The sequence below is a fragment of the Botryllus schlosseri genome, chromosome 11, assembly GCF_051294905.1.
Source record: "Botryllus schlosseri isolate E-star chromosome 11, Bs_hap1, whole genome shotgun sequence".
NCBI lineage: Eukaryota > Metazoa > Chordata > Ascidiacea > Stolidobranchia > Styelidae > Botryllus > Botryllus schlosseri.
In genome coordinates this window covers 28,005,846-28,031,461 of record NC_137246.1, presented here as the reverse complement: position 1 = coordinate 28,031,461, position 25,616 = coordinate 28,005,846, and the positions used below count along the sequence as shown (strand labels likewise).

The 25,616-nt window shown below is 39.8% G+C and overlaps 3 protein-coding genes across 3 annotated transcripts; all 3 read right to left on the bottom strand.

Annotated features, from left to right (window-relative positions):
* Positions 1 to 347: 347 nt before the first annotated feature.
* LOC145449381 (apoptosis inhibitor 5-like) lies at positions 348 to 3,492 on the bottom strand. Its single transcript, XM_080327731.1, has one exon. It carries the CDS (start codon positions 3,385 to 3,387, stop codon positions 1,867 to 1,869), a length of 1,521 nt encoding a protein of 506 aa, XP_080183857.1. The 5' UTR covers positions 3,388 to 3,492; the 3' UTR covers positions 348 to 1,866.
* Positions 3,493 to 5,614: 2,122 nt separating this feature from the next.
* On the bottom strand, positions 5,615 to 6,917 carry LOC145449382 (aurora kinase C-like). The gene has a single exon (XM_080327732.1). The coding sequence runs from the start codon at positions 6,795 to 6,797 to the stop codon at positions 5,838 to 5,840; it is 960 nt and encodes a 319-aa protein (XP_080183858.1). The 5' UTR covers positions 6,798 to 6,917; the 3' UTR covers positions 5,615 to 5,837.
* A 10,674-nt stretch (positions 6,918 to 17,591) lies between these two features.
* LOC145449380 (inosine-5'-monophosphate dehydrogenase 2-like) lies at positions 17,592 to 25,385 on the bottom strand. The gene is made up of 7 exons (XM_080327730.1): positions 24,439 to 25,385; positions 23,590 to 23,795; positions 21,410 to 21,662; positions 20,587 to 20,749; positions 19,261 to 19,391; positions 19,120 to 19,203; positions 17,592 to 18,658 (listed from the first exon to the last, which is right to left on the bottom strand). The coding sequence occupies exons 1-7, from the start codon at positions 25,006 to 25,008 to the stop codon at positions 18,521 to 18,523; spliced, it is 1,545 nt and encodes a 514-aa protein (XP_080183856.1). The 5' UTR covers positions 25,009 to 25,385; the 3' UTR covers positions 17,592 to 18,520.
* Between the last annotated feature and the right edge of the window lie 231 nt (positions 25,386 to 25,616).

Here is a 25,616-nt window from a genome sequence, read left to right as displayed (position 1 = left end):
ACTCGCGCCATCGTCACCGAGTTCAGTTCAGTTGCCGCAGTGGGCCCCGAAGGGTCAATTTCTGCGTCGCGGGACGATCGAAAACTGCGTTCATAAGTCCATTATTATAGGGTCTACTGCAGTTCACTTGGAACACTTCTCCACTTCGACCTCGTATTTTGCGATTTTGCTACCGCCACCAAGGGAGACTCATATTTTCATCCAACTGCAATCTTGCAGTTTAATAACGAACTGAATTACTCGCCCCTGACATCGCAATTTATATGCACTGAGCGTGCAAACAACTACTGCTTATCTGGACCTAATAGTGGAATCAAGATCACCGATAACATGAACACAATATAGTATTGAAACCAAGCTACTGAAGCCAATTTTAATTTTCATGCAATTCATTAAAACAGTCGGCATTACAATCAACAACGTCCTCAAGCGAGTAGCTGGGAGGAGAATGAATAATACAGGCTGTAATATTGCTACACTCCAACAAAGTTTAGTTGGAAGCCAACATTTTAACAACAAACGAACGCCGAATTAACCAACAACTGCTGACTGGGCTTATTGCATGCACAACCCAAGCTTTATTGAGAAACCAGAAACATAAGTCCTCATTTTGTTCAAGTGAATTTTACTTAGCAGACGCGACTTCAGTGAAGAATTCCAATGGTACACGATGAAACGCTTCAGAAATATACAATTCAACAAGGCTCTAATAACATCGGACCTTCAACATGTACAACGGCAAACGCAAAAATCCATGTCAGAAAGAGGTATAACTGTACAAAACGAAATCGTCGAGTGTGAAACCATTCCAGAGTAAAGTTGACAACAAAGTTTTTGCGGCAAATAGCTGATCCACGTTTCTTGGTATAACAATGTCTTCATCTTCCCCTTTTGCCGTAGAATCCACCGTACGAAAGTTTCAGCAGAAGCAGTGAGATTTATAAACGAGTATTGACAGAAAAAGATATCCGTACATATTATTGACTCGTGGAGAATTACGAGTTCTAACAATGCAAGGGCCTTTTCCAGAGATGAGCATGGAACAGGATTTGAAAAAAAATCTGAAGATTCGTGAATAATATCAGATGTTGATCGCGAATTTTTTGAAGCTCGATTTGGATTTGGACTTTCACACAGACTCTTGAAAATTTTCCAATCTCTGTGCGACTTTCAAATAAATGTTAGCTATTATCGAATTTTGACTCAAGTTGACATGAATTCAGAACAGGATCTGAATTTCAAAATATTAAATCTGCACATCTCAGGCCTCTTTATTAACGGCAGAAATATTCCTCGACACTATCGCACAAAATACTTACCCAAGACGTACAACGATGTTTAAATGACAGCTCATTCGTGGCACAAAATCTAGTTTAAAAAGCAACCAAACCGTCAAAGAATAGAGTTTCCGAAAATATGACGTTCGGTTATGTCTCTTAATTTAGAATAAAATGCAAATTGGTGTATATTTACATTCAAACGTAAAGGAGCATCACACACAAACCAGATAGGAGCATGAGTTTTTACTTGAAAAAATCGGTTTGATGATTTTGGATACATGGATTCAAGATAATCTTGAAATCGATCATGAAATTTTTAGCGTGCCAACTTCCCTTTTTTGTGTGACCTTTTGATCAAATTTCAGTCATTACCAGATTTTGAGTTAAAGGTGACCAAAAATTAATTGTGGTGTTTGCCATAAAATTTAACGTGACTTTCCATTTTCATGCAAATTATTGATCAAGTTATGATCAGATTTTGACTTCAATACTAGTATCCCCAAAAAATCGGCATTTCTCGATACAAACCTAACGTTTAAAAATCAGCTGCTTCAGATGAAAACTTGATCCGTGACGTCAGTCTTCCTCAATACCTCCCTCTTCTTTGGTATCCTCCTCGCTTCTCGAACCCAGAGCTGTATTTCCCGCTAGGCGCCCGATAAATGGGCCTATCTCCTTTTTGTGATTTCTTAACATCACCATTGGTAGCTGATCCAGTAGACGACCGTTTTTGGGCTTGCTTCGGTTCATTACCAGTTGAAATTGGCCTCCAAGACAGAGTAATAGAAGACTTGTACGATGGTGGATTATGAAACAAATCTTTAACTAGGGTGTTGATATTGTTGCATGTTTTCAAAGCTGCCACTTTCAATTTGCTTTGCGCTTCAGATTTAAGCTGTTCGCGGGTTTTTCCTTGTAGAGCCATGCGTAGTTGTTTGATGTAAACAGCTAAACCACGAGCAAAATACTGTAGCCTCTTTCTGAAGTCTTTTAAACGTTCTGCATTGTCATCTGCGGTCAAGAAATCTGGACTTTTGGATGACATTTGGTAGAATGTGTACAGCAAACATTCCACGTAAGAGAAATTCAACTTCGGGTCTGCGACAGATGTATTTTCTTCGTCATCAGGAGGTAAAGGCATGTACGATATCAACAATTTGTACAGAGGCTGTAACGATTCTTTAATTTTTGAGCCATCGCCGATGTACAGTGACATTTCTGCCATCAGCCGAATAATTTCAAGGCGATTGTCTTCATTCTTTTCTTCATCAATCGGAATTGTAGCAAGAACCGGGATAATTTTGTCACATCCGTATTGAAGCAATGACGCAGAATGTACATTCTTGGAAAACAAGGGTTGAGCGATTCTCCAGCATTGCACTATTTTTTGCACCGAGTCTTCCTCAGAAGCATTAAAATCGTCTCCAGTCTCAATTTTTTCCACTATAATATTAAGAATTTGCTGCCTTCCTTGAAAAGTCTGCAAATGGCTGAGAGATGACAGCACCTTGATAAGCTGATGAAATTCTTCGCCAGTCACGTTAGGCAACGCCCTGTTGGTCTCAGACAAAATATATTCTTCCACTTCTTTCGTCATAATAGTGTCTGAGAATGTCTTCAATTTGTTGCATAAAAATGCAATAGCTCGTTCGCGAATGATATCCTCGGTCTGATGAATTTGAGTGAACAGACCCTTCAATGTGCCTTTTGCGTTCATTTCGAATATAGACACCAAAGCACTGTTTACAGTGCTCAATTCATTGCTATCATCGGTTTGCATTAATTGAACCAGCACGTCTGCGAGACGAGACGCAAGGTATAGCCCGTTTTTACATATGTTCGGGATTTCCTTGATTGCGGCTCTCCTGATCGAGATATCTTCGTCCTCGCACAAATCCATGATGGCGTTGAGAGAATCATCTGCCTTGTCTTTGAAATATTTGAAAAATCTCGATATGAACTGTGCGGAAAGGCGTTTTGCTGACTGGTTCCCAGCTACCCCTTTCAAGATCGTGTCGTAGCAATCTACGTGTTCTGAAGCCTTCTCTTTCGCGTCTGCTAGGACGCCGAAACTTTTGTACAGCATTTCAACCGTTATAGTACCCATGTTTGCACACTTTCCGTTCAAATTAACCAAGACGAATTGAATCAAACGCGATTTGATCTCGTAAGCTTCTGTCGCGGAAGCTGTAAATGCGCCAACACGCCAATACAAACGTCTGTCACGTGATGACGCTATCGCACATGGCTCTTTGAGAGGGTATTTCAATCAGTTTCAGCCTAGCAAATTGCTATGGTACGATGTTTTCATCAGTTCATCAGTTTCATCATAGCAAATTGCTATGGTACGATGTTTTGTACTCTATTAACTGTAGATTGCTAACCTATCATGGTTGGTTGTGTCCGTACAGCTTCATGCTCGTCCAGGCCGTCCAACTACCATACGGTCGACGTAAAATATCATCGCTCTATCAAATATACCGAAACTGCCGATCCGACAGTCGTCGAGTATGCCCAAAATTGCCCACTGTCCATGTCCACATTAACAATAATAATAATAATCGTCGAATTATATTTTCATATGAACAAGACGCACACAATTTACAATGCGATAAGACACAATGCGATGTAATGAACAGATAGGAGGATGCCGAAGCCGAACGACCAGTTGCGATTGCAGTTAGATCAGTTTTTTCAGTGGCGGTCTCTTAAACTGACGTCAACCTCGGCCTAGTGCCCGATTTCACACTACCTTTTTCTATGTTACTCTCTATTCCGCGGCTCTTTCGCGCTCTTTTCATTCCTTGTGAGGGTTCTCTTTCATCGGGTCTTTTTCTGGGCTTTTTTTTATCGCCGTAAGAGCAGCGACGCCGGGGAATAGGAGACCAGAATAACCTCCGACGCGGAATCGAACCCGAGCAGCCTGGGCTCCCCCGAAATGCAAGCAATTTCTAATGAATCAATACTAGTAAGCCCTCAAGATTACCGTACCACGACCTGACATATCGATCTCGCCTTCCGTCAAACCCTCCGTAGGTTAGTAATATAGTCAATAGTCATATGCCACCTCATTTTGTCGCTTGTCCTTTTGTATTATCTTCTTTTACTTTTCATTCGGTTTACTTATGTTCGATTTATTAGCAATTTTTATCAGTTCAAGTCACCACAAAATTGCGATACAATCAAAAGATAGGAAGATGTCGAAACGACTTGGACTATAGTCGTCGAAATCTGATGGTGCCTGATTTTAAACACTACTACAAGTCGTTTCGACGCCCAGCCTATATCTTTTCATTGTATCACAATCTTGTGGTGTATTAATCGGATAAAATGGTTGATAAACTGAACTGAACCACCTTCCCTATTTCACGGCTATGTGGGATCCACGAAGCCTAAAAACTGCAGGGTCCGCAGTCCGAAACAAAAGGTTAACAAGGTCTGTTCAGTTCAGTATATCAGTCAATCAGCTTTATTAATATTTTCATCATTTCAAATCATCACAAGACTGCGATACAATGAAAAGATAGGAAGGAATTGCTTGTATTTCGATTGAATGTCAACAATGAACAATTGAACATGCTCGACGACTGACGGATAGCCAGTGAGATATTGTACCATACGTTAGGTTAGGTCCGGCATATTTGATAGCGGGATCATGTGATACTTGGAGATGAGGACGCGCGTGTGTTGTAGCCTACTTATGCACTTTTGATACTTAGGTAAAGAATTCATTGAAATTTTCGCTGCAGTGGATCTGATACATAAACCAGGCAATTTTCAATTTCCGCATATATTTTATGTTTAGGACACCGAATCGTTCAAGCAGTAATTTGTTGGACGTCCCATTGGGGCCCTGATGTTCAAGTTTTTGCAGTGGCTTGAGTGCGCTTTTCGTGGAATTGAAATTATTTCCATCTTTTTTACCTCCTACAATTGCAAAGCTCCACTCTTTCCATGCCACGTGTCCATTTGCCAGATGTTGCTGAATAACTTGCATCATAAAGCCGAACTGGGAGTAGGCCTACTACCAAACGGTTTCTACAATAAGTTACAGTACAAATACAATCGTCTACTGAAGTTTAGTAACTGAACTAATGCTAGTCGGATAAGTCATCCTCGCCTTCCCACACACACTAATGTTACCTCATATTACGATTGTCATTTTGACGCTACCTTTTATTACCCTCCTTTTCATTCAGTGTGCAGGCTCAGGTGGGCGTCTGATTTCAAGGGCTACTGCAAAATGTTACGACACCTTCCTATCTTTTCTTTGTATTGCAATCTTGCGCGTTCCGATCTGATGAAATTATTTACAAACACAAAACACACACAAATTCACTTTCCATATTAAAGAACCCCCCCCGAATATATTGCGGAAAGAATGACACTCGTATACACAAATACAAAGGATGTGCCGTTCATGAGCGGCGTCAAGCCGCACATCATGATCGGACAACGTTACATAAGATCAATGTCAGAAAGTTTCATGCAGGGAGATATCGAACTATACAGTTCGATATATCCCTGGTTTCAGGAAAGGAAGTCAAAGACACATATTCAGTGAATTGGAATGCCGTCAGCACCAAATTTGTGAACATTCGCTTTTTCTTTGATCCAAGGATGGTTCAAAACGCCTTGCAAGGACAGCCTGTCGCTCGGTACGTAACGTAGCAGTTTAGAAATCAAATCTCGAGCTCCGGAAGGCACGTGAGAGGGAAAGTCGCAGACGCATCTCCGAATTCTTTGATACGTTTGATCCTGCGTGGGAGACTCGAAAGGCGGGCTTCCGACTAGAAACTCGTAGCACAAAACTCCGAGAGACCAAATATCGACCATCTTATCGTGAGACTTTCCTTCGATCATTTCGGGAGGTAAATAATCGAGTGTGCCACACAAAGTTTGACGTTTTGACGAAGGTGTGTGTACAGACCATCCAAAATCGGCAATCTTCAATTCGCCACGTAAACCCATCAGTAAATTCTCAGGTTTTATATCCCGGTGGATCACATTTTTCGCGTGACAGTAAATTAAAGCATCAGTAAGTTCTGCGATGTAAGTAGCAGATAGTTCCTCTGTGAATCTACCTTGTTTTTTGAGCTCTTTATACATCTCACCTCTCGCCGCGTATTCAAGAATAAGATATATTCTTTTTTCATCGTGGAAGTATCCGTACAGCTTCAATATGTGAGGGTGACGTAAATGAGCTTGGATTTCAACTTCTCTCCTCAATTGATGCTCCACGTTGCTTTTCACAAGCTGAGACTTGAAAAGAACTTTCAAAGCCACGATAAATTTGCTTTCTTTCTCCCTAGCGAGATATACATTGCCGAATTTTCCTTTACCGAGCGGTTTCCCAATGTCAAAGTTATCCAAGGACCACTTTTTTGCTGGTTTCCGAGGAGCGTCTTTGGATTCTGATGGTTGCGCTGGCTTGGTGTCCTTGCTACATTGCTCCTTGGTGGTGTTGAGTAATCGCAGCGGGGGACGCATTACATTGCCGGGGTTTGCGCTCATCATGTACGTGCAGGGTAAGTCGATTTTCAACTAAAATAATCTTCAAATGTACTTTTAATGAAATAAACTTCTTTTAAAGAAATCTGAAATAACAAAACATACAGATACTCAAGGATTCACGGAAAACAAGTCACAAGTTTCCGAGCCACAGGCCAATCTTGCCTTCGACTCGAGTCATTTTTAATTCAGGGAGCAAATGGTTGAGTCCATGTCCTAGCTTTACGACTCGAGCCATTGTGTTCATTATTGAGTCACATTCAACTTACTTTCATGAAATGTCTCCTATTCATTCACTAATTTCTCTCACTCTTTAACCTGCTTATTGAGAAAAAAAAATCTCTAAATATTTTTGAATGTACACAAGACTTACATCGAGTCATAAAGAATGTCTCGAGTCATATGCAATGACTTAAGTTGTTTCCATGTTCAAGAAAATGATGAGTCAAGTGGAACGAACGTAAAATTGTGACTCGGGCCAGACTCGATTAGAGTCATGACTCAAATCATATATGGCCCTGTCGAAAATTCAGCAGTTTCGCCCTTCAAAAATGCATCAAGTGCCATGTTTGACTAGTTCATTTCATTTAATGAGAGCAACTGTCATTCCTCTACCAAAAGATATTTCTTGCTATAATATCAGATCTGTTACTTATTCATCCTAGAGTATCTTCAGTACCGTAGCACAAATATCTGTTTTTTAGGTCCAAAACTCTGGGGAAGATTCCAACCGAAATGAAAATTGACGTTTAATGCCTTTAAATATCAATATAAAACTGTTCAAATGCAATTTTGTTATTGTTTTCTCAATTTTTACTCTTTTTACTTATAGTGTGTTTACTCGTTTCAAAAACATGTAGCCTGACAGCCCAGGTTGGAATCCCGGTACGTTTAGCGCAATATCTTTGGTGTGCTAAGGCGGTTCTCGGCGTCACACCTGTGTGCAGTCAGTAGAATCTTTGGTGTGCACGAGACACCGATTCCATATTGGCTGACAGCAGCAACTAAGCCAAATCATATACTATACATTTATACATATTGTTATAGCCTATATATTATTGCATTATACATTATACATATATATATTTTCAAAACATATAGGCCTGCAGGTGACTTTTGTGACCAGCTTACTTGATGATCTAAAGGTCATATCGCTGGCCACTGTTTGGAAGGAAGGAACGTAGTTTATTTTTGTCCTTGATGTTTTTTGCGGCATATACACCGACTCATGACACACATACACACGATCTGTGCATATGAATACCATGAGTGCATGATGTGCATATGCCGCTGGACAAGGAAGTGCAGATATAGCCTTTACGGTTTTTCAAGTCATGCACCACCCTTCCATGCTATCCCAGTAATGCATGAGCGCCAAGCGGGGAAGTCATGGATACCAGTGTTACTAATCAGGTCTTTGGTCCGACCCGGCCGGGGATCGAACCCACGACCTACCGATCAAGAAGCCGGACGCTTCACCATTACGCTATCGGTAAACGAGTTATAGTCCTGTAGAATTTTCGGTCATCCTAGAAAAAATTCTTATAAAGACGTATTATATACCGTTGGAAAGATAATTTTATCAGCTTTTCAATGATGGGTTTTGTCACTTTTTTTACCTTGGGGAAAAAAAGTTATGACCAAAAACATGCCAGGGGATAAAGCATACTATTTTGCCTAACATTAAAATACAGTTATCAGCTAAAATACGATACCTTCGTATCAGAATACAACACCATAAATTGGAATATCATCCCAAGTAGAGCAAACTAACAATCGAACAGCAAAACAATAAAACATAACTTTATTTAAGAGGTATTTATCATACGTTAATGGGGCAAAAGTTGACCGAGACGGAGATAACACTGGTTTACAAATTTCGAAAAAAAATTATCGTCAAAAGTTTCAATGATTGATTTAGGCTGATTTATGGTTGCTGGTTGCTCTTTTCGACCCATAAAATTACACTGGTAAACAAATTCAAAAACCAACACCAAATACCATATTGGAACAGAGGCAGAGATGTTTTTAAATGGCATCGAGGCTTTTTGTTTGTGTTTTGCAATATTAAACGCCAATTCTATATACAAAAAGCTTTTCATTTTTGACGGTTTCTGATTTTCCGTAATATTTTACTATGAACTTGAGCAGTGGTCCTCAACCTTTTTGTATTCACGGACCCCTTTTGGACCCCCCCCCCCCGAAGTTTTAGTTCAAATTTAGCTCAATTATCGTACAATCGTCATCTGTCTTGTACAAATGATAACTGTCTACAGCAGTGGTCGGGAACCTATGGCTCGCGAGCCATATATGGCTCTTTTGGGTTTAAGATATGGCCTGACAGCCCAGGTTGGAATCCCGGTACGTTTAGCGCAATATCTTTGGTGTGCTAAGGCGGTTCTCGGCGTCACACCTGTGTGCAGTCAGTAGAATCTTTGGTGTGCACGAGACACCGATTCCATATTGGCTGACAGCAGCAACTAAGCCAAATCATATACTATACATTTATACATATTGTTATAGCCTATATATTATTGCATTATACATTATACATATATATATTTTCAAAACATATAGGCCTGCAGGTGACTTTTGTGACCAGCTTACTTGATGATCTAAAGGTCATATCGCTGGCCACTGTTTGGAAGGAAGGAACGTAGTTTATTTTTGTCCTTGATGTTTTTTGCGGCATATACACCGACTCATGACACACATACACACGATCTGTGCATATGAATACCATGAGTGCATGATGTGCATATGCCGCTGGACAAGGAAGTGCAGATATAGCCTTTACGGTTTTTCAAGTCATGCACCACCCTTCCATGCTATCCCAGTAATGCATGAGCGCCAAGCGGGGAAGTCATGGATACCAGTGTTACTAATCAGGTCTTTGGTCCGACCCGGCCGGGGATCGAACCCACGACCTACCGATCAAGAAGCCGGACGCTTCACCATTACGCTATCGGTAAACGAGTTATAGTCCTGTAGAATTTTCGGTCATCCTAGAAAAAATTCTTATAAAGACGTATTATATACCGTTGGAAAGATAATTTTATCAGCTTTTCAATGATGGGTTTTGTCACTTTTTTTACCTTGGGGAAAAAAAGTTATGACCAAAAACATGCCAGGGGATAAAGCATACTATTTTGCCTAACATTAAAATACAGTTATCAGCTAAAATACGATACCTTTGTATCAGAATACAACACCATAAATTGGAATATCATCCCAAGTAGAGCAAACTAACAATCGAACAGCAAAACAATAAAACATAACTTTATTTAAGAGGTATTTATCATACGTTAATGGGGCAAAAGTTGACCGAGACGGAGATAACACTGGTTTACAAATTTCGAAAAAAAATTATCGTCAAAAGTTTCAATGATTGATTTAGGCTGATTTATGGTTGCTGGTTGCTCTTTTCGACCCATAAAATTACACTGGTAAACAAATTCAAAAACCAACACCAAATACCATATTGGAACAGAGGCAGAGAAAAAAGCTTTTCATTTTTGACGGTTTCTGATTTTCTGTAATATTTTACTATGAACTTGAGCAGTGGTCCTCAACCTTTTTGTATTCACGGACCCCTTTTGGACCCCCCCCCCCCGAAGTTTTAGTTCAAATTTAGCTCAATTATCGTACAATCGTCATCTGTCTTGTACAAATGATAACTGTCTACAGCAGTGGTCGGGAACCTATGGCTCGCGAGCCATATATGGCTCTTTTGGGTTTAAGATATGGCTCTTTGCAGAATATATATTTTAGTACTGAATTGATCAATATTGCAGCGACTTGTTGGTAAATTTTCATCACAGCCAATATAATTATTCCTGTGGCAGTATATAAACATGTCTTCGAGAGGTAACGACAATGCCATCTTCAGGTTTAGGGGCTCGGACCTCCTCTTTTGAGAATGATCAAATTTAAGTAGCTGTCACGCCGGCGGTCAATGTCACTCGCGAATTCTATTCTTGAATTGTGCGATACGTTGATTAGATTAATCAAAGAGCATAGCAGACATGGCGACGCCCATTTCAAAAAGCAGTTTTCAAATACACAATGTCTTGCTGATCTACGGCGCGAAATGAACTGCTGTGGATGTGACATTCACAATTACAAACTCGAATTACAAACAACACCATAGCTATCCCCGCGTTCTTGATTGGTAAGTAAAGCTCTGTGTAGTACCGGCGATAAAACGTATGCGTGTAGCGCAATGTAATGTTACCGCCGAATACTTTGAGAATTGAGAAGTCGATAAGTATTTAGATTTTCGGAATCAATGTGACGGTCACATTCGATTAATATCAGTTATAATAAATTCTAAGCTACTTATACGATGATTTGTGTTATCAAAGGTGAGGCTTGGCCCGTCTGCGCCTTACCTCTCGTTCCGAGCTTTATTTTCGAACAATAAATACCAGTTACAGAGAAATTATGGCGCTCACGAGGAATCCCATGTAGTGAGTTCGAATTAGTGCTACCATGATGTCACGAATTTTCAATTGTGACGTAACAGTTGATTTTCATGTATGGCTCTTTGGGAGTTGAGATGGAAAAAATAGGGCAAATATGGCTCTTCTAACAAAAAAGGTTCCCGACCACTGGTCTACAGGCTAGTGATAAACAGCAGCAAAATTACTTTTCTTGAAAATAACAGCATTCTATTTATGTAGAAATCGGGTTGACTTTTATTATCTCAAAGCTAATTATTCAACTGCTTTTTTTCAAATACGTGGTCGTGTCTTTAAAATCTGCGGCTTCGATTTCATATCAGCGAGTGCTAAAAATCCATTTAGACAAATAAAGGTGGTGGCGAATGTAATAATAAGACAAAACGCTTCTGACAACACATTTGGGTATGATCGGAACAATGATGACACCAAAATTGACAAACTATTTAATATTGAACATATAACGTCAAGCCTATTAATTTATAACTAGCAGTTCATCTTCAAGTTATTATGGAAATGGTTATGTAGGCCTATATCGTAGGAGAAAACGGATTTTTGCGAACATTTCAAAGTCTCCGTGATTGACTTTACGTATCCAACCATTAATTTTTACACAATGCTCAGCAAAACACCTCTACACAGCCAAATATTTGTATCAGTGGGCTATTGGCAATTTAGCAACTAAAATGAGTCCACACAGCAGGATATTCCATCTCAGACGGCCATCTTGTTGATGTGAATTCTACTGAAGCAAAAGTCCCTCGGGATTTTCCTAATTTGAAAAATATAAATTAGGTTATCAACTATTTTGTAAATCCGCTTCGGCTCGTGGACCCCCTGAAAATGCTTCACGGACCCCCGGTTGAAAGAGAGAGAGAGAGAGATGATATTCTTTTTCGCCTGCACCATCGAGATGCTTTGACGACGGAGTTGCGATACGGCCCCATGAGGTCATCTAGTCTGCGCCCCCGTTTTTTTCTTCTCCTCCATGCTATCCGTGATTGCTGAGCGTCTAGCAGGATAGCTGAGGATACCAATTTTCGAGTCTTTGGTATGACCCGGCCGGGAATCGAACCCACGACCTACCGCTCGAGAAGCCGGACGCATAACCATTACACTATCTCGCTCGGTGAGAACCACTGAACTAGAGTTTGTAGAAGTGATTGGCGTTGCTACTCAAGTAGCACAAGTAACTCCCGATATTTTCTACTCACTTAGCAGTATAAGTAGTAATTTTTAAGACACGTGAAAACTACTTCAAGTGGCAGAAATAATAAGTATATTGGGTCGGGGGGAGGGTGGTCGCATACTTTGGACAGTTAGTCAGAGGTGACTATATACGAAATCGCAACATGTATCTTCTCGGCTAACGCAAAATGCTTATAATGACACAATACCCATTGGTAGAATATTCGAAAATATATTCAGTTACCGCGCTTTAGGGGCTGTTAAGGCTACTACATTTATGAAATCATTAGGCAGCCAACATCGTCGCGGAACGGAGCTTTGTTTGCAATACATTCGTGTTAAAATTAATAACTGGGTGCAGTACCAAATTCAATGAGGGCAGATATCTCCATGACATTCCCAGTTGATTTACTAGTCACACAAAGCACTAAAACAAAACCCAATACAATTATTTTCCCGTATTGCCAATCACAGATGGGAATTCGGATTGCGTACATCTGGTCCGTAGCACATGGTATGAACCCTTCCCCGATGGCTGTTATAACAGCCTTGATTTGACTACGAATATACCACATGCAATTAATATATATATATGCGATTGAAGCGCAAAATATTTCCAATAGTAATATCTCAACCAGAAAACATAGACCGGACTTTGACCTCTTACCAGGACCGTAACTGCCGCACCCCAGATCGTCCAATTGGGGGTCGCGATCTCGAAGAGGACCCGAAAGAATGTCGGTGAATGTACATAAATTATTTATACATCACTTAAATCGAAAATTTATGCAACTCTTTCCAATTTTTTTCGCGCTGGTCGCGATTTCATGTTGTCAAATTTTTGATTATTGAGTACCCTTCCCCCAGACAAAAAGCATGATTTATGGAAAATAAAAATAGGCATTTCGGCGTCGACCATTACCACGCCGCGATGCACGAAAACATACGAAGTATATTTGCCAATATGATACTCTGAAAAGTGTGCCAATATATCGCCTGCGAGAAAACCTTAGCCGAAAAGGATTGCCCTTATGTTGACCGTGAACTTCGAAATAAATATAAGCCTATCTAATTGTCCAATGTCCATAGCTGCCTAAGTGGCTCGTGTCTAATTATTCTATCATGGCAATCTGAAACCCACAGGTCAAATACCATTTCTCAGAAAAATTATTTGCCAGTGAAGAAATACCAATATTTGATAAAGCCACCACAAACGTTTCTAGGATCTCGCATGGTTTCTCAATAAATTACGGCATGATGTTTGGATGTACGTAATATAGCCATTTCCTTAGTTTTTCTGAAAAGTTTCGATCAGCGTTTCACAATTCAGTTTCAAAGCATGACCAATTATAGTGTCCAAAGTAGGGTTGCATATAAAACAAACGGTGTTTTGAAATACAAAATTGTATTTTTTCAAGTTATAAAATTATGCCATAATTGTGTAAATACTTTCCAAAAACATGTTGTATGAGCACACGGACAAATACTACCAAATTTAGCCGGCGTATATCGTTATGGGATGGTTGGAAGTGGAACCCTAAAAATAGTGGGTTCAACAGTTGTAGTACAGATATTTTGTCGAAGAGGCTACATTTACCCTATATTTTCGATGGTCAATTTCAATCCATTATGACGTCACAATTGAATATTCGTGATGTCATGGCTTAAAAACAAGAAACAATAAAAAACATGTTTCAAATTAGGGTCTTGTTTTAAACAAGTTTGTTTTTAATTGATTTTTGTTTTAAATGCAACCCTAGTTTAGAGGGTGTGTGGTACTATCACTCAGAAATAAGCTCCCGAATGACACAGTGAATCACCAGTCCGATAGCCGTTTCTACACTTAACACAAATTGCTGTTTCTTTTTGACTAAGCACTATCTAAAAAAAACAAGCAAGGTAAATGAAACAGACCATGAGTAAGTAAACAATAACATAATGAAGTTTATATCGAACAACGATAGCTCTACTTGCGTCCCCCCCCCCCCATCTCCCTGTTTTGCTGGCACTTCTTCGGTATTCTCCACTCAGCGACCAGTGTTCCTCCATGACACCAACAAATGTTTCCCATGAACACGAACAAAAATTTATAAACGTCAAAATAAATTGTTTTTTTTTGTGTCTTTGTAGAGACGGATATTTGGGTGGGGGTGGGGGTATTAGGGTTGGGGAAAGGGGGATTGGATGCGGGTTAGGGCCAAGGTTGAGGTAGGGTATCCCAAGATTAGGGTTGGGGGATATTAGGGTTAGGGTAAGGGGGATATTAGGATTGGGGGAAAGGGGCATTGGATGCGGGTTAGGGCCAAGGTTGGGTATCCCAAGATTAGGGTTGGAGGATATTAGGGTTAGGGTAAGGGGGGATATTAGGGTTGGGGGAAAGGGGGATTGGATGCGGGTTAGGGCCAAGGTTGGGTATCCCAAGATTAGGGTTGGGGGATATTTGGGTTAGGGTAAGGGGGATATTAGGGTTGGGGGAAAGGGAGATTGGAGGTGGGTTAGGGTAGGGCATCCCAAGATTGGGGCTGGCAGATACCCTAATATCCCCCCTTACCCTAATATCTGCCCAATATCCGCATCCAATCCCCCTTTCCCCCAACCCTAATATCCCCCTTACGCTAACCCTAATATCCCCCAACCCTAATCTTGGGATACCCAACCTTGGCCCCAACCCGCATCCAATGCCCCTTTTCCCCAACCCTAATATCCCCCTTCTCCTAACCCTAATCTTGGGATACCCTACCCCAACCTTGACCCTGACCCCCCTTTCCCCCAACCCTAATATCCCCCCTTACCGTAACCCTAATATCCCCCAACCCTAATCTTGGGATACCCTACCCCAACCTTGGCCCTAACCCGCATCCAATCGCCCTTTCCCCCAACCCTAATATCCCCCCTTACCCTAACCCTAATATCCCCAACCCTAATCTTGGGATACCCTACCCCAACCTTGGCCCTAACCCGCATCCAATCCCCCTTTCCCCAACCCTAATATCCCCCCTTACCCCACCCAAATATCCGTCTCTACAAAGACACAAAAAAAAAAAATTTATTTTGACGTTTATAAATATTTGTTCGTGTTCATGGGAAACATTTGTTGGTGTCATTGGGGAACATTGGTCGCTGAGTGGAGAATACCGAAGAAGTACCGTTTTGCTCACTCTTACTCCCTGAAGCAGATACATAATTCTATTTATATTTTCATATATTCCTTTTGCATCTATATCCTGCTTTTCTGTTGATAATTCATGAGTTTATAGCCTTTTGTTCATATTTTTATGCTAATATTTTCCCTAATTTGAATTTTTACAATTTGGCACGTTTTTGGTCAAAACTTTTTTTCCCCAAGGTAAAAAAAGTGACAAAACCTATCATTGAAAAGCTGGTAAAATTATCTTTCCAACAGTATATAATACGTCTTTACAAGAATTTTTTCTAGGTTGACCCATTTTTAGGTCAAATTCTACAGGACTATTAAACGAGTCGGTAAACGGTAACGAGTTTCAACGAGTTATTTGCCTTGTAGTTTGGGAAGAAGATTGCCAGCATTCCAAAGTGAACAATCAGAATAGCATAATTCTCTGATTCTATTGGAACTATACCAGTACTTCAAATTCATATCAGTTAATACAGAGACTGAAGGTTGACTGTGAAGTGTGATGCATTGAGCATAAGGTTTATTGTTTCAAGGAATTTCTATTCTGGGTACATTTGCACCTACTAACAAGTGAATAGACAGGCCCAACAAGGCTAACTCGACGTGGAAGCAAGGGCTGTTGCGTTGGGAACTATTCAATCACGCGCAATTATTGTCGGAAAACTCGAAAAGGCACCGCCCAGAGGTCAGCTGACAGAGAGAATTAATATGAGTATTCAAATGCATACAATGTGAAACAGTGTCATACTTTAGCCCTCGTCTATACGTAAAACTATGATCATTGGGTCGACATATTATTCAAATATATCGATTATACTTGTTATGCCAAACCCGACGACAATGAAGTCCATGGCTATGGCTATATAATGATTGGAATCAAGACATTTACTATATAGCGTGCGTAACATACCTGAATCGATAAATTAACGGAAGAGGAGAACTGATATCTTCATACTGAGACAAGACAGAAATATTCGGCACATGGGAACGCGCATTTATCTTCGCAGCGGTTCTACACGATCGAATACAGTTTGCAAGCTATTCGCACGCTTACAAAAAGCATTTCAATCGAGAACTTTGATTTTCAATTCGCTTCCCGGGACAAAGTACGCCTCAAGCGGACCTCGCAATCGAACCACCTAGTGGTGTTCGATGTTGGAAATATCAGCACTGAGCTAGAAGATACAGTCCGTAGAAATTTAGCTCAGTTCGATTTATTACTAATTTCGTCATTTTAAAACACCACGATGGAAATATCGGGACGCAGTTGAAAAGACCTGATGTAAATGAATACTAGTTAAGTTCAAGTTTATTCATAAAATTTCATCACTTCAAAACATCACAAGACTACAATACAATGAAAGATGCCGAAACGACTAGGAGTAGTCTTTGAGATCAGACACCCACCTTAGTCAGCTCTCAAGATGACCGAACCCCAACCTGACATATCTATCCGTCCATGCCACCCCATTTTCTCGCATGTCCTTTTTATATCATCTTCTTTTACTTTTCATTCAGTGTGTATTCCTTCTCTTTACATCACCTAGGCCCAGATGGGTGGCTACATTTTGGTGTAATTTGACTAGTCCGGAATTGAGGTAATCCATATTGAGTTTGACGCACCCAATCTGCATCATTAACTAAGTACATTCTTCGTCGTTAATCATAATCAAGCGCGCTATGACTTGCCCTGGATGAAATCAACCAGGTATCAACTGGACAGCACACCTGCAAACTCAGGCACAATCTATTTTTACGTTCGACGTATCGGAAATTGTTTCTCCGATGTAGTAGCGATGTCCAAATTGCTGAAGAGGATTAGAGAACCAGATATAGCTGACTAGTAGTAGTCCAAAATAATAACTTGAGTAAGTCGTGGACATAGGCAAAGCCTACTTGAGTCCTCAGATAACTAACCGGAAGTACTTTGCTACTGGCCACCTCCTTCTGTATTTCTAACTAGCAAGCATAACACTTACATTACAGCACACAACGATATCCAGTGTATGTCCAAGTTGTATTACGATAATTTCAAAATTTTCACATGGCAAGAAGTTTGTATGCAACATTTTTATCAAACACCATTCACCCATCAAGAGTCACTATGATCAGGCTGAAATTTCAATATTTCAGATACTCCAACCTAGCTGGCACAACAAAAATGAACGCAAATGAGAAATGAAATTTGTCCCTGATACTGACATTGTCCAAGCAGCGAATATTGACAGGTCAATCGGATATCGTTAGTCAGTGTGGATGTCATTTCGTCAGATTTTCGGTATCACTGAATGATTTTTCAGAATAACGGCATCAATTACGCCTCAGGTGAATTTTGATGCGAAATCTGAATAGCAGCAATTGACCACACCATGTTACAGCAGAAAATTTTCGATGACAAATCGACAGAATACTGCGGAAAACGGATAGCAGTGAGAAAAATGTTGATTATCAAGGACTATAACTAGGGCTGGGCATAATAATCCGAGTACTCGAATCTGAATCGAGTATTAATTCTAATAATTCGAGCAAGTAATGAAAGATGATTTTTTCGAGTAATGAAATCAGACGCACCTTACCACTTAGAGTCAATTTATCAATGAGAGTATTTTCATGCAAGAATACTCTATTCAAGTTCAGAAATGGTCATCAAATTGATCCCTTAAAATATTTCAACGTATTTGGCAAGCCAAACTTGCCGACAAACTTTCAATGTCAGAAAGTATCTCAGAAGTTAGTTGGATATGATGATTTAAATCCCACTTTTACTGTCAGTTACATAACGAGACACTAACATCTCAATCTCAAAACAAGCGATAATACAGGCGATACATGAGCGTGACACACAACAGTGGCAGTGTAAACAGGCCTTAAATTCACAGCGTAGCAGAGGTACCATTGGTCCGACACGATACATCGATCGCGTTTGGTCACATGTATTTCTTTTCGTAAGAATGCAGCCCGTGAACCCCGCCTTCCACTTGAGCGGAGGTTGATCTCCGCTCGAACTTCAGCTCACCGCTGTACATCATGGATCGGAGTACCGACAGTCCGCGCGCCCCAATATCCTGCAGAAGTATTTGAAGTACAGAAAAAACTAAGTACTCTAACTCAAGTTTTTGCTAGGAAACTTTACCTTATATATTTTTTTGGTCAAAATTTTCCTTTTTTTAGGTAAAAAAAAACGCCCTAGATGAGCGCTAACGGGGTAAGAAAATGTATATTTCCAGGTCATGTATTTATAAGAGATAACACTGTGATTTTTCTAATTCTATGCGTCTATGAACAAGAAGTTATCATTAATATTGTTATGGAATAGTATATTGATATTGAAATAAAACCAAATATTTTCGGCTGACACTCGTCAGAGTAATCGTCAACAACTAGTAGAGAATTTTGAAAGAGCATTGCATATCAACAATCGTATCACAAAATATTATCTTAGAACAGGATGTTAGGTAGCAAATGCCCCAGTTGCCCTCTGTGAAAAGCCGTCGCTGATTGTGGATAAGAAGCATAAAAATACTACCTGGCAGCCATGTTGAATTCCAGCTATGAGGTACGGAATGAAAGTGTGAACAGAGCCTTTGTCTTGCACAGACCCAGATACTCCCTAAATGACATGGAACATTACAAGCAGCTCGAACGATTGTAGTCGGATGGAGTTTACCTGAGCAACTTTGACCTTGTCTTTTTCGCTGAAGTAGCGCGAACTGCTCGACTCGTGCTGCTTCATGGCGTCCAAAGAGCCCATGCCTCGATATTTCTTCAATCTGATGTTGTCTTGGTAGAAGTATTCACCTGAAAGAGTGAGAATCTTCATTTTTCAAGCGCGCAAATCAATAATTGGGTGAAATATGGTTACAGATAAACAGGGTTGGTCAAAAATAGAAAAAATTTCGGATTCACTAATCAAATTGTTAGGGAGCCTATAAAAACGCCGTACACCAAATATGGCTCGATATCAACTGCTAGATGTGAACGCACTGGAGTTTATTGATTAGGGATTTTTTTTTATTTGAAAATCTTATCGTTACCTTATGAAATTGTTGAATTGTCTAAAAAAACAATGCAAAACAAATTTTACGCAATTCCAACCCGTAGAAGCAAAGTTATTTGAGTTTTTCATTGATCATTCTGCGACTACCCACCGTCCAGTCCCGGCTATTTTTGTGAATCCGAAAGTTAATTCGTTCTTTATGACAATTTAACAATTTCACGGGGTCGAAAATAAGGTTTTTTTCCAATTTTTTATTAAAATAACGTCATTTTCAAACTCCAGTTGGAATCGAGTCAAATTTGGTGCACAGTGTTTTTTTCAGGCAGCCTAACAACGCAATCAGTGAATCCCCAGAATCCGGGAAGAAAAAAATTAACTTTGAACAGCTCTATGACCAGTAACGGAGTACTTCTACTTTCTGAAGTGGGTCTTGGCTACTTGCACTAGAGGGAGAAAAGGGTCATCAAAGTCAAGCAACCCAGGAGCATCGTTACACTCAAAACTTTGGATTAACTAACATAAATATAAATGTAGGGGTGAAAAACACAGCATCATGGAAAATAATTAGATGTTGAAATGGATAAAATCGGGTCTGCGGTCGTTTGACCATTGCAAATGCAATTTTACGGCAGCTTGAGAGCAGAGAGTCATTGTATTGTTTTTTTCAAACCTGCAATACGGTAAATTATACAATAGGGCTCTTCAAAAATGACTTTTTTTCCCAAATCGTACTGGCTGTTGATGAATATGTTAGGTTACCTAATTTAAGCCTACACACCAAATTTGGTTCAATTCCAACCAGTGGAAGCGGAGTTATCGCCGTCGAAAAATTTGGATTATGAATAAAATAGTATTTACGGTGAACAATTCTTTAATTATTTGTTATAGTCGTGCTCATCGTAAATTCTATTTTATTCAAATCCACATTTCCAGGCCCTCACCTAATTCACTAATCTATTGCCCAAAATCTTATGAAAATGCAGAGAGTAATTTCACCTGGCGATTCGGTTGTGGCGGCCAACAGAGACCCCATCATAACAGTGGAAGCGCCCAGCGCAAGAGCCTTTGTCACGTGGCCCACATTTTGAATTCCGCCGTCGGCGATAACCGGTACGCCGAACCTACGAGCGTACTCGGAAACCTTGTACACGGCCGTCGCCTGTCAATATGAAATGGAAGTCTGACATCACAGAGTATGTAGACATTCGAAGTGCCGGGCGAAATCGAGTCCCGAGCGATTTGATGCTGACTTCAGTATTAGGCTTCGAGTCGAGTATCAAACATTGTAACATCACAACCAACAGTATAGATGATGTGGAAAGTTGAAATTTGCATCTTTTACGCGACCACAAATAAATAGAATGACAGTTCTACATAACATCATCACAATTTGGTATTTTTTCCGACAATACCTATTTCATTGCACTTTGTGACAATGCTGTGATCATGACTTTCCAGATATGTCATTTCGGCTAACGTACATAGCTTTGTACTACACATGTTTTGATTGCTGCGATGCGACCAGTCGAGGTTCCAAGACTGCCACATCGAAAAGTAGAATCGAAATTATAATTCCCGCTGATAAATCAACTCTCACGGCAAGGAGCGCATCATTTCACTATTCGACTGGAATTATTATAAGTAATACTCGATTCCGATTTGAATACTCTCAACCCGAATAATTATGCCTTTAAACCTAGATATCACCAATCTGGATTTACATACTACCAAAGCGGAAAATAGCATCGGAACTATAATTTAACTCTTAGCGGCAAGTAGCCTATCATTTCCTTACTCGAATCATTCGTCGCATAATTACCTGCGGCCTTCCAACAGCCATCACTTCCTGTGTAATACAAATTGATCCGGAGCCCATGCCGACTCGAAGACCGTCAACACCGGCGTCGATCAAATTCTTTGCCTGAGACGCCGTCACCACATTGCCGCCAATAACTTGCAAGCCGGGATACTTGTCTTTCATGTATTTGATCATGTCGATTTGGAAAATTGAATTTCCTTGGGAAGAGTCGAGAATGATCACGTCCACCCCGGCATCGATGAGGCAGCTTAACCTGCGAAAAGGCACAAGCATGAGAATGGCAAATGTCTGTACAGTGGTTGTGTTCAAAAATGACTTTTTTCACAAATTCTACTGGCTACTTGATAAAATTGTTAGGTTACCTAATTCAAGCCTATACGCCAAATTTGGCTCAATTCCAACCAGCAGAAATTCCAACCAGCAGAAGTCGAGTTATTGATGTCGAAAAACTTGGATTTGAATAAAATAGTATTTACGGTGGGCACAGTTATGATAAATAAGTAAAGAATCGGTCACATAAAAAACTATTTTATTCAATTCCAAAATTTTTTTAAGCCAATAACACCGCTTCCAGTGCTTGGAATTGAGACAAATTAGGTGGACATCGTTTTTATAGATAACCGAATAATTTCATGGGGTGAGCAGAAAATTTTGAAATTTTCTTCATTCTTTTTCATATAATAAATAAAAAAACGTTCTTCTCCTGTGGCAATGCGGCTACTGGTTGGAATTGAACCAAATTTGGTGTACAGGCTTCAATTAGGTAATCTAAAAATTTTATCAAGTAGCCAGAACAATTTGAAAGTCATTTTTGAACACCCCTACTGTACAGCAAGCTTGGCTCATTTCGCACGACACAGTTCTCCTGCAGCATTTACACGAAAACCATAAATTCGGTTTCACAAATTTGATTAGAATTAGATTACAGGTCACACGCTCTAATTACATTAATTAGACAACTAGAATTATCTAATATCTAGTCGTCCAACTTGGGTATAATTAGATCAATGGACTCTATTACTATGCTGATAAGGACCGAGACTCCTAACCTGAAGCGCTATCGCAGTGGTTCTCAACTACCGGACCACCAAATAGATTACACTTTGATACCGTGATTGCAAAACGCAAGAAGTTTGAAGCTTCGTCATCAATTAAAGAAACGCAATATCAAATTTCAAAATGATTGAGAATTTCACAAAGAATGTTTCTGCATTGTATGTTAATAGAGAGTTCAAGTCACAATGCTGGAAGTGTTGTACCAGACTATTTAACAGTAGTCAACTACTATTCTAAGACCAGTTAGGCCTATATGTGCAAGATAAGAAGACATTTCAAGATTCGTACAATTTCCACAGAATGTTGGGCCGCATTTGGTAATATAATACCGGTTAGCACACAGCAAAGTTGTGGTTCTTTCAAAAGAATCAGAACAATCAAAATCTACTTGGTGGTTTTCAACAGGACTTTGCCAAAATGCCAATACATCTTTAAGTCTTTTCCAGCTGTATGCATTGGTCGTAATTACATTTTGGGTTAAATTTGATTTTCGAAACTTCACTAGTTCACAAAAATCGTTTTCAAAATTTTACCGGTCCCCAAGCGTGAAAGGTAGAGAACCACTGCGTTATTGGGTAACCGACACCAGGCAAATTCGCTTGTATGTGTTTTGTTGTACTTAATATAGCCATATCTAGTTGCGTGGGAAACAGGAGTATAATCTAAATATAGTACAATGAACCTAAGCCATCTGCTCGCCCTGATTATTTGAATTTTTTATGCCAGTCACGTCAGATTTGGTGATACGACAGTTGATGGACAAAATTATTTTGTAATCTGTACTAGTTGCCGACATTATGCGGCCACAAAGAGTTTAACGCTAGTTTTGCACCACGTAAATTATATGGTATGGTATATTCTCGACCATGCCTATTTCATATTGCACTTTGTCACAAAGTTGTGGGGCTGATCACTTTACGAATAACGGTATATTGTGTCTACTAACGTGAGTAGCTTTGTAATAGCCTGCATGTTTCGTATGCTGCGATATCAAGGTTTCAAGTCTTCCACGTTAGAAAAAAAGCTTCGAAACTATAATTCTTGTCGATATCACATTAGAATTAATGCTCGATTTGGATTCGAGTACTCGAATCATTGTCGAGAACCCTACTGGTATAATTCACCTGTATTTATCTTCCTCTCTAGTTGAAATAGCCGCGCCGCAAAGCAGCTGCCTCATGTCATCTTTACTAGCGAGCGGATAATCTCGGCTTTTCTTCAAGTCGGTTCTGGCGATCAGAGAAATGAGTTCGTCATCATCGTTGACGATCGGAAGTTTGCCTTTTTTGCTTTGTGACAAAATAGTGTTCGCTTCTTCCAGTGTTACTCCCTAAAAAAATAATAAATTGTAAAAACCAACAAGAGATAGTGTTGATACTTGAGGGAAAAATCGGATATCAGAGTCATTCAATTCGGAATAGAGTATTAGGCTTCCATCATGACGTCGTAACAGTGTGAAAGATGTCGAAAATTCAAATATGTACCATTTAAGCGACCACAAGGAGCATAATGCTAAATTCTACATCACATTAAAGATAAGTTGATATTTTTCAAGAATGCCAATTTCATGCACTTTGTGACAATGCTGTGTGTTGATCAGGACTTAGCTGATTTCGACTAACATACAAAGCTTTGCACCACATCTTCGTATGCTATGATAAAAACAATCAAGGTTTCAAGGCGTTCACATTTGAAAACAGTATTGAAACACACTGAACACATTGTACAGTAGTGCAAAACACACTGGTCTCAATTAACATTCCCTGTGAGCAATCTTACAACTTGAATATGAAATGAAACTTGAAGAGCTTCTTGGAGGTGTAAAACTTTAATATACAATTCAATAATATATTCATATCGAAATGAACCCGAATATTTTTGGCTGACACTCATCAGCAACTAGTATAGAGAATTGGAAAGAACATTGTATATCAACAATCGTATCACAAAATATGACGTGAAATTAAACTTACTTGACAAGCCGTGATGAGATCTTCTCTTGGAGTCATTACGTTTTCCAATGGTGTATCGTATTCGGAGTGACGCAAGAAATCAACATCACGCGAAGTAACTAGTCCAAGTAGTTTTCCATTTGGCAAGCCTGTATCGGTAATAGGAATTCCAGAAAAGCCATACGTAGCCTTCACTTCCAAGACGTCACGTACAGACGATTTCGGACCCAATGTAATTGGTTGTTGTATGAAGCCTTGACGGTATTTTTTTACACGGCGTACTTGCTCGGCTTGATATTGAGGAGTGCAATTATGATGTATGAATCCAATCCCGCCCATTAGCGCTATTGAGATAGCCATTTGTGCCTCCGTAACTGTGTCCATTGGGGATGACAAAAGTGGTGTTTTGAGAGTGATTTTTTTAGTCAAGGCTGAAGTCAGATCTACGTCAGTCGCCGAAAATTCGATGTATCCAGGTAGGATGAGAAAATCGTTGTATGTGAGGCCATCTCCGGAGTTTAAAAGCTGACACACAGTGAGGCCGTCTTCTGGTACATAGCTTGTTTCTCCGCTAATGAGGTATTCAGCCATTTCCGGTATGGGTGATGTTGGGATGACTTGGCCGAAAGTAAGCTTCAGGGTGGCGTAGATTTGACCCAGATTTCGAATAAAAGAACAATTAGTTAATGCCTGCACAGTATGAGAAATAGCAATGTGATATTGTCAAGTAATCAAACGACAGTGTCAGCAGTATGGTTTACCGATCAAAACGTGTTACCGGTATTTATACTTTCTTAGACGGTAATTTTATCTTTCATTTTGAAATAAACCCAAATATTTTTAGCTGACACTCATCAGCAGCTAGTAGAGAATTGGAAATAACATTGTATAAGGCCTATCAACAATCGTATCAGTAAATATGACATCACCGGCACGTAATTTCGAATAATTGAGGCGAACAGATCGCTCAAGCCCACTCTAGCCTACTATTTTAGGTCATACGCGAACCAGTTTTGTTGGCGCGAAATGAGTTGGCATATTTTTTGGCTCTACGGCACACAATTCAATCATTCGAAATTTCTATTCAATAATCTTTCCGTTACAGGAGTTGTAATCTTCTTTTTAACTGATAAAAAGATTGATAAACCAATGAACATCTATAAATTTATAGGTGCCATTGCTTCGAACCTTTCATGGCG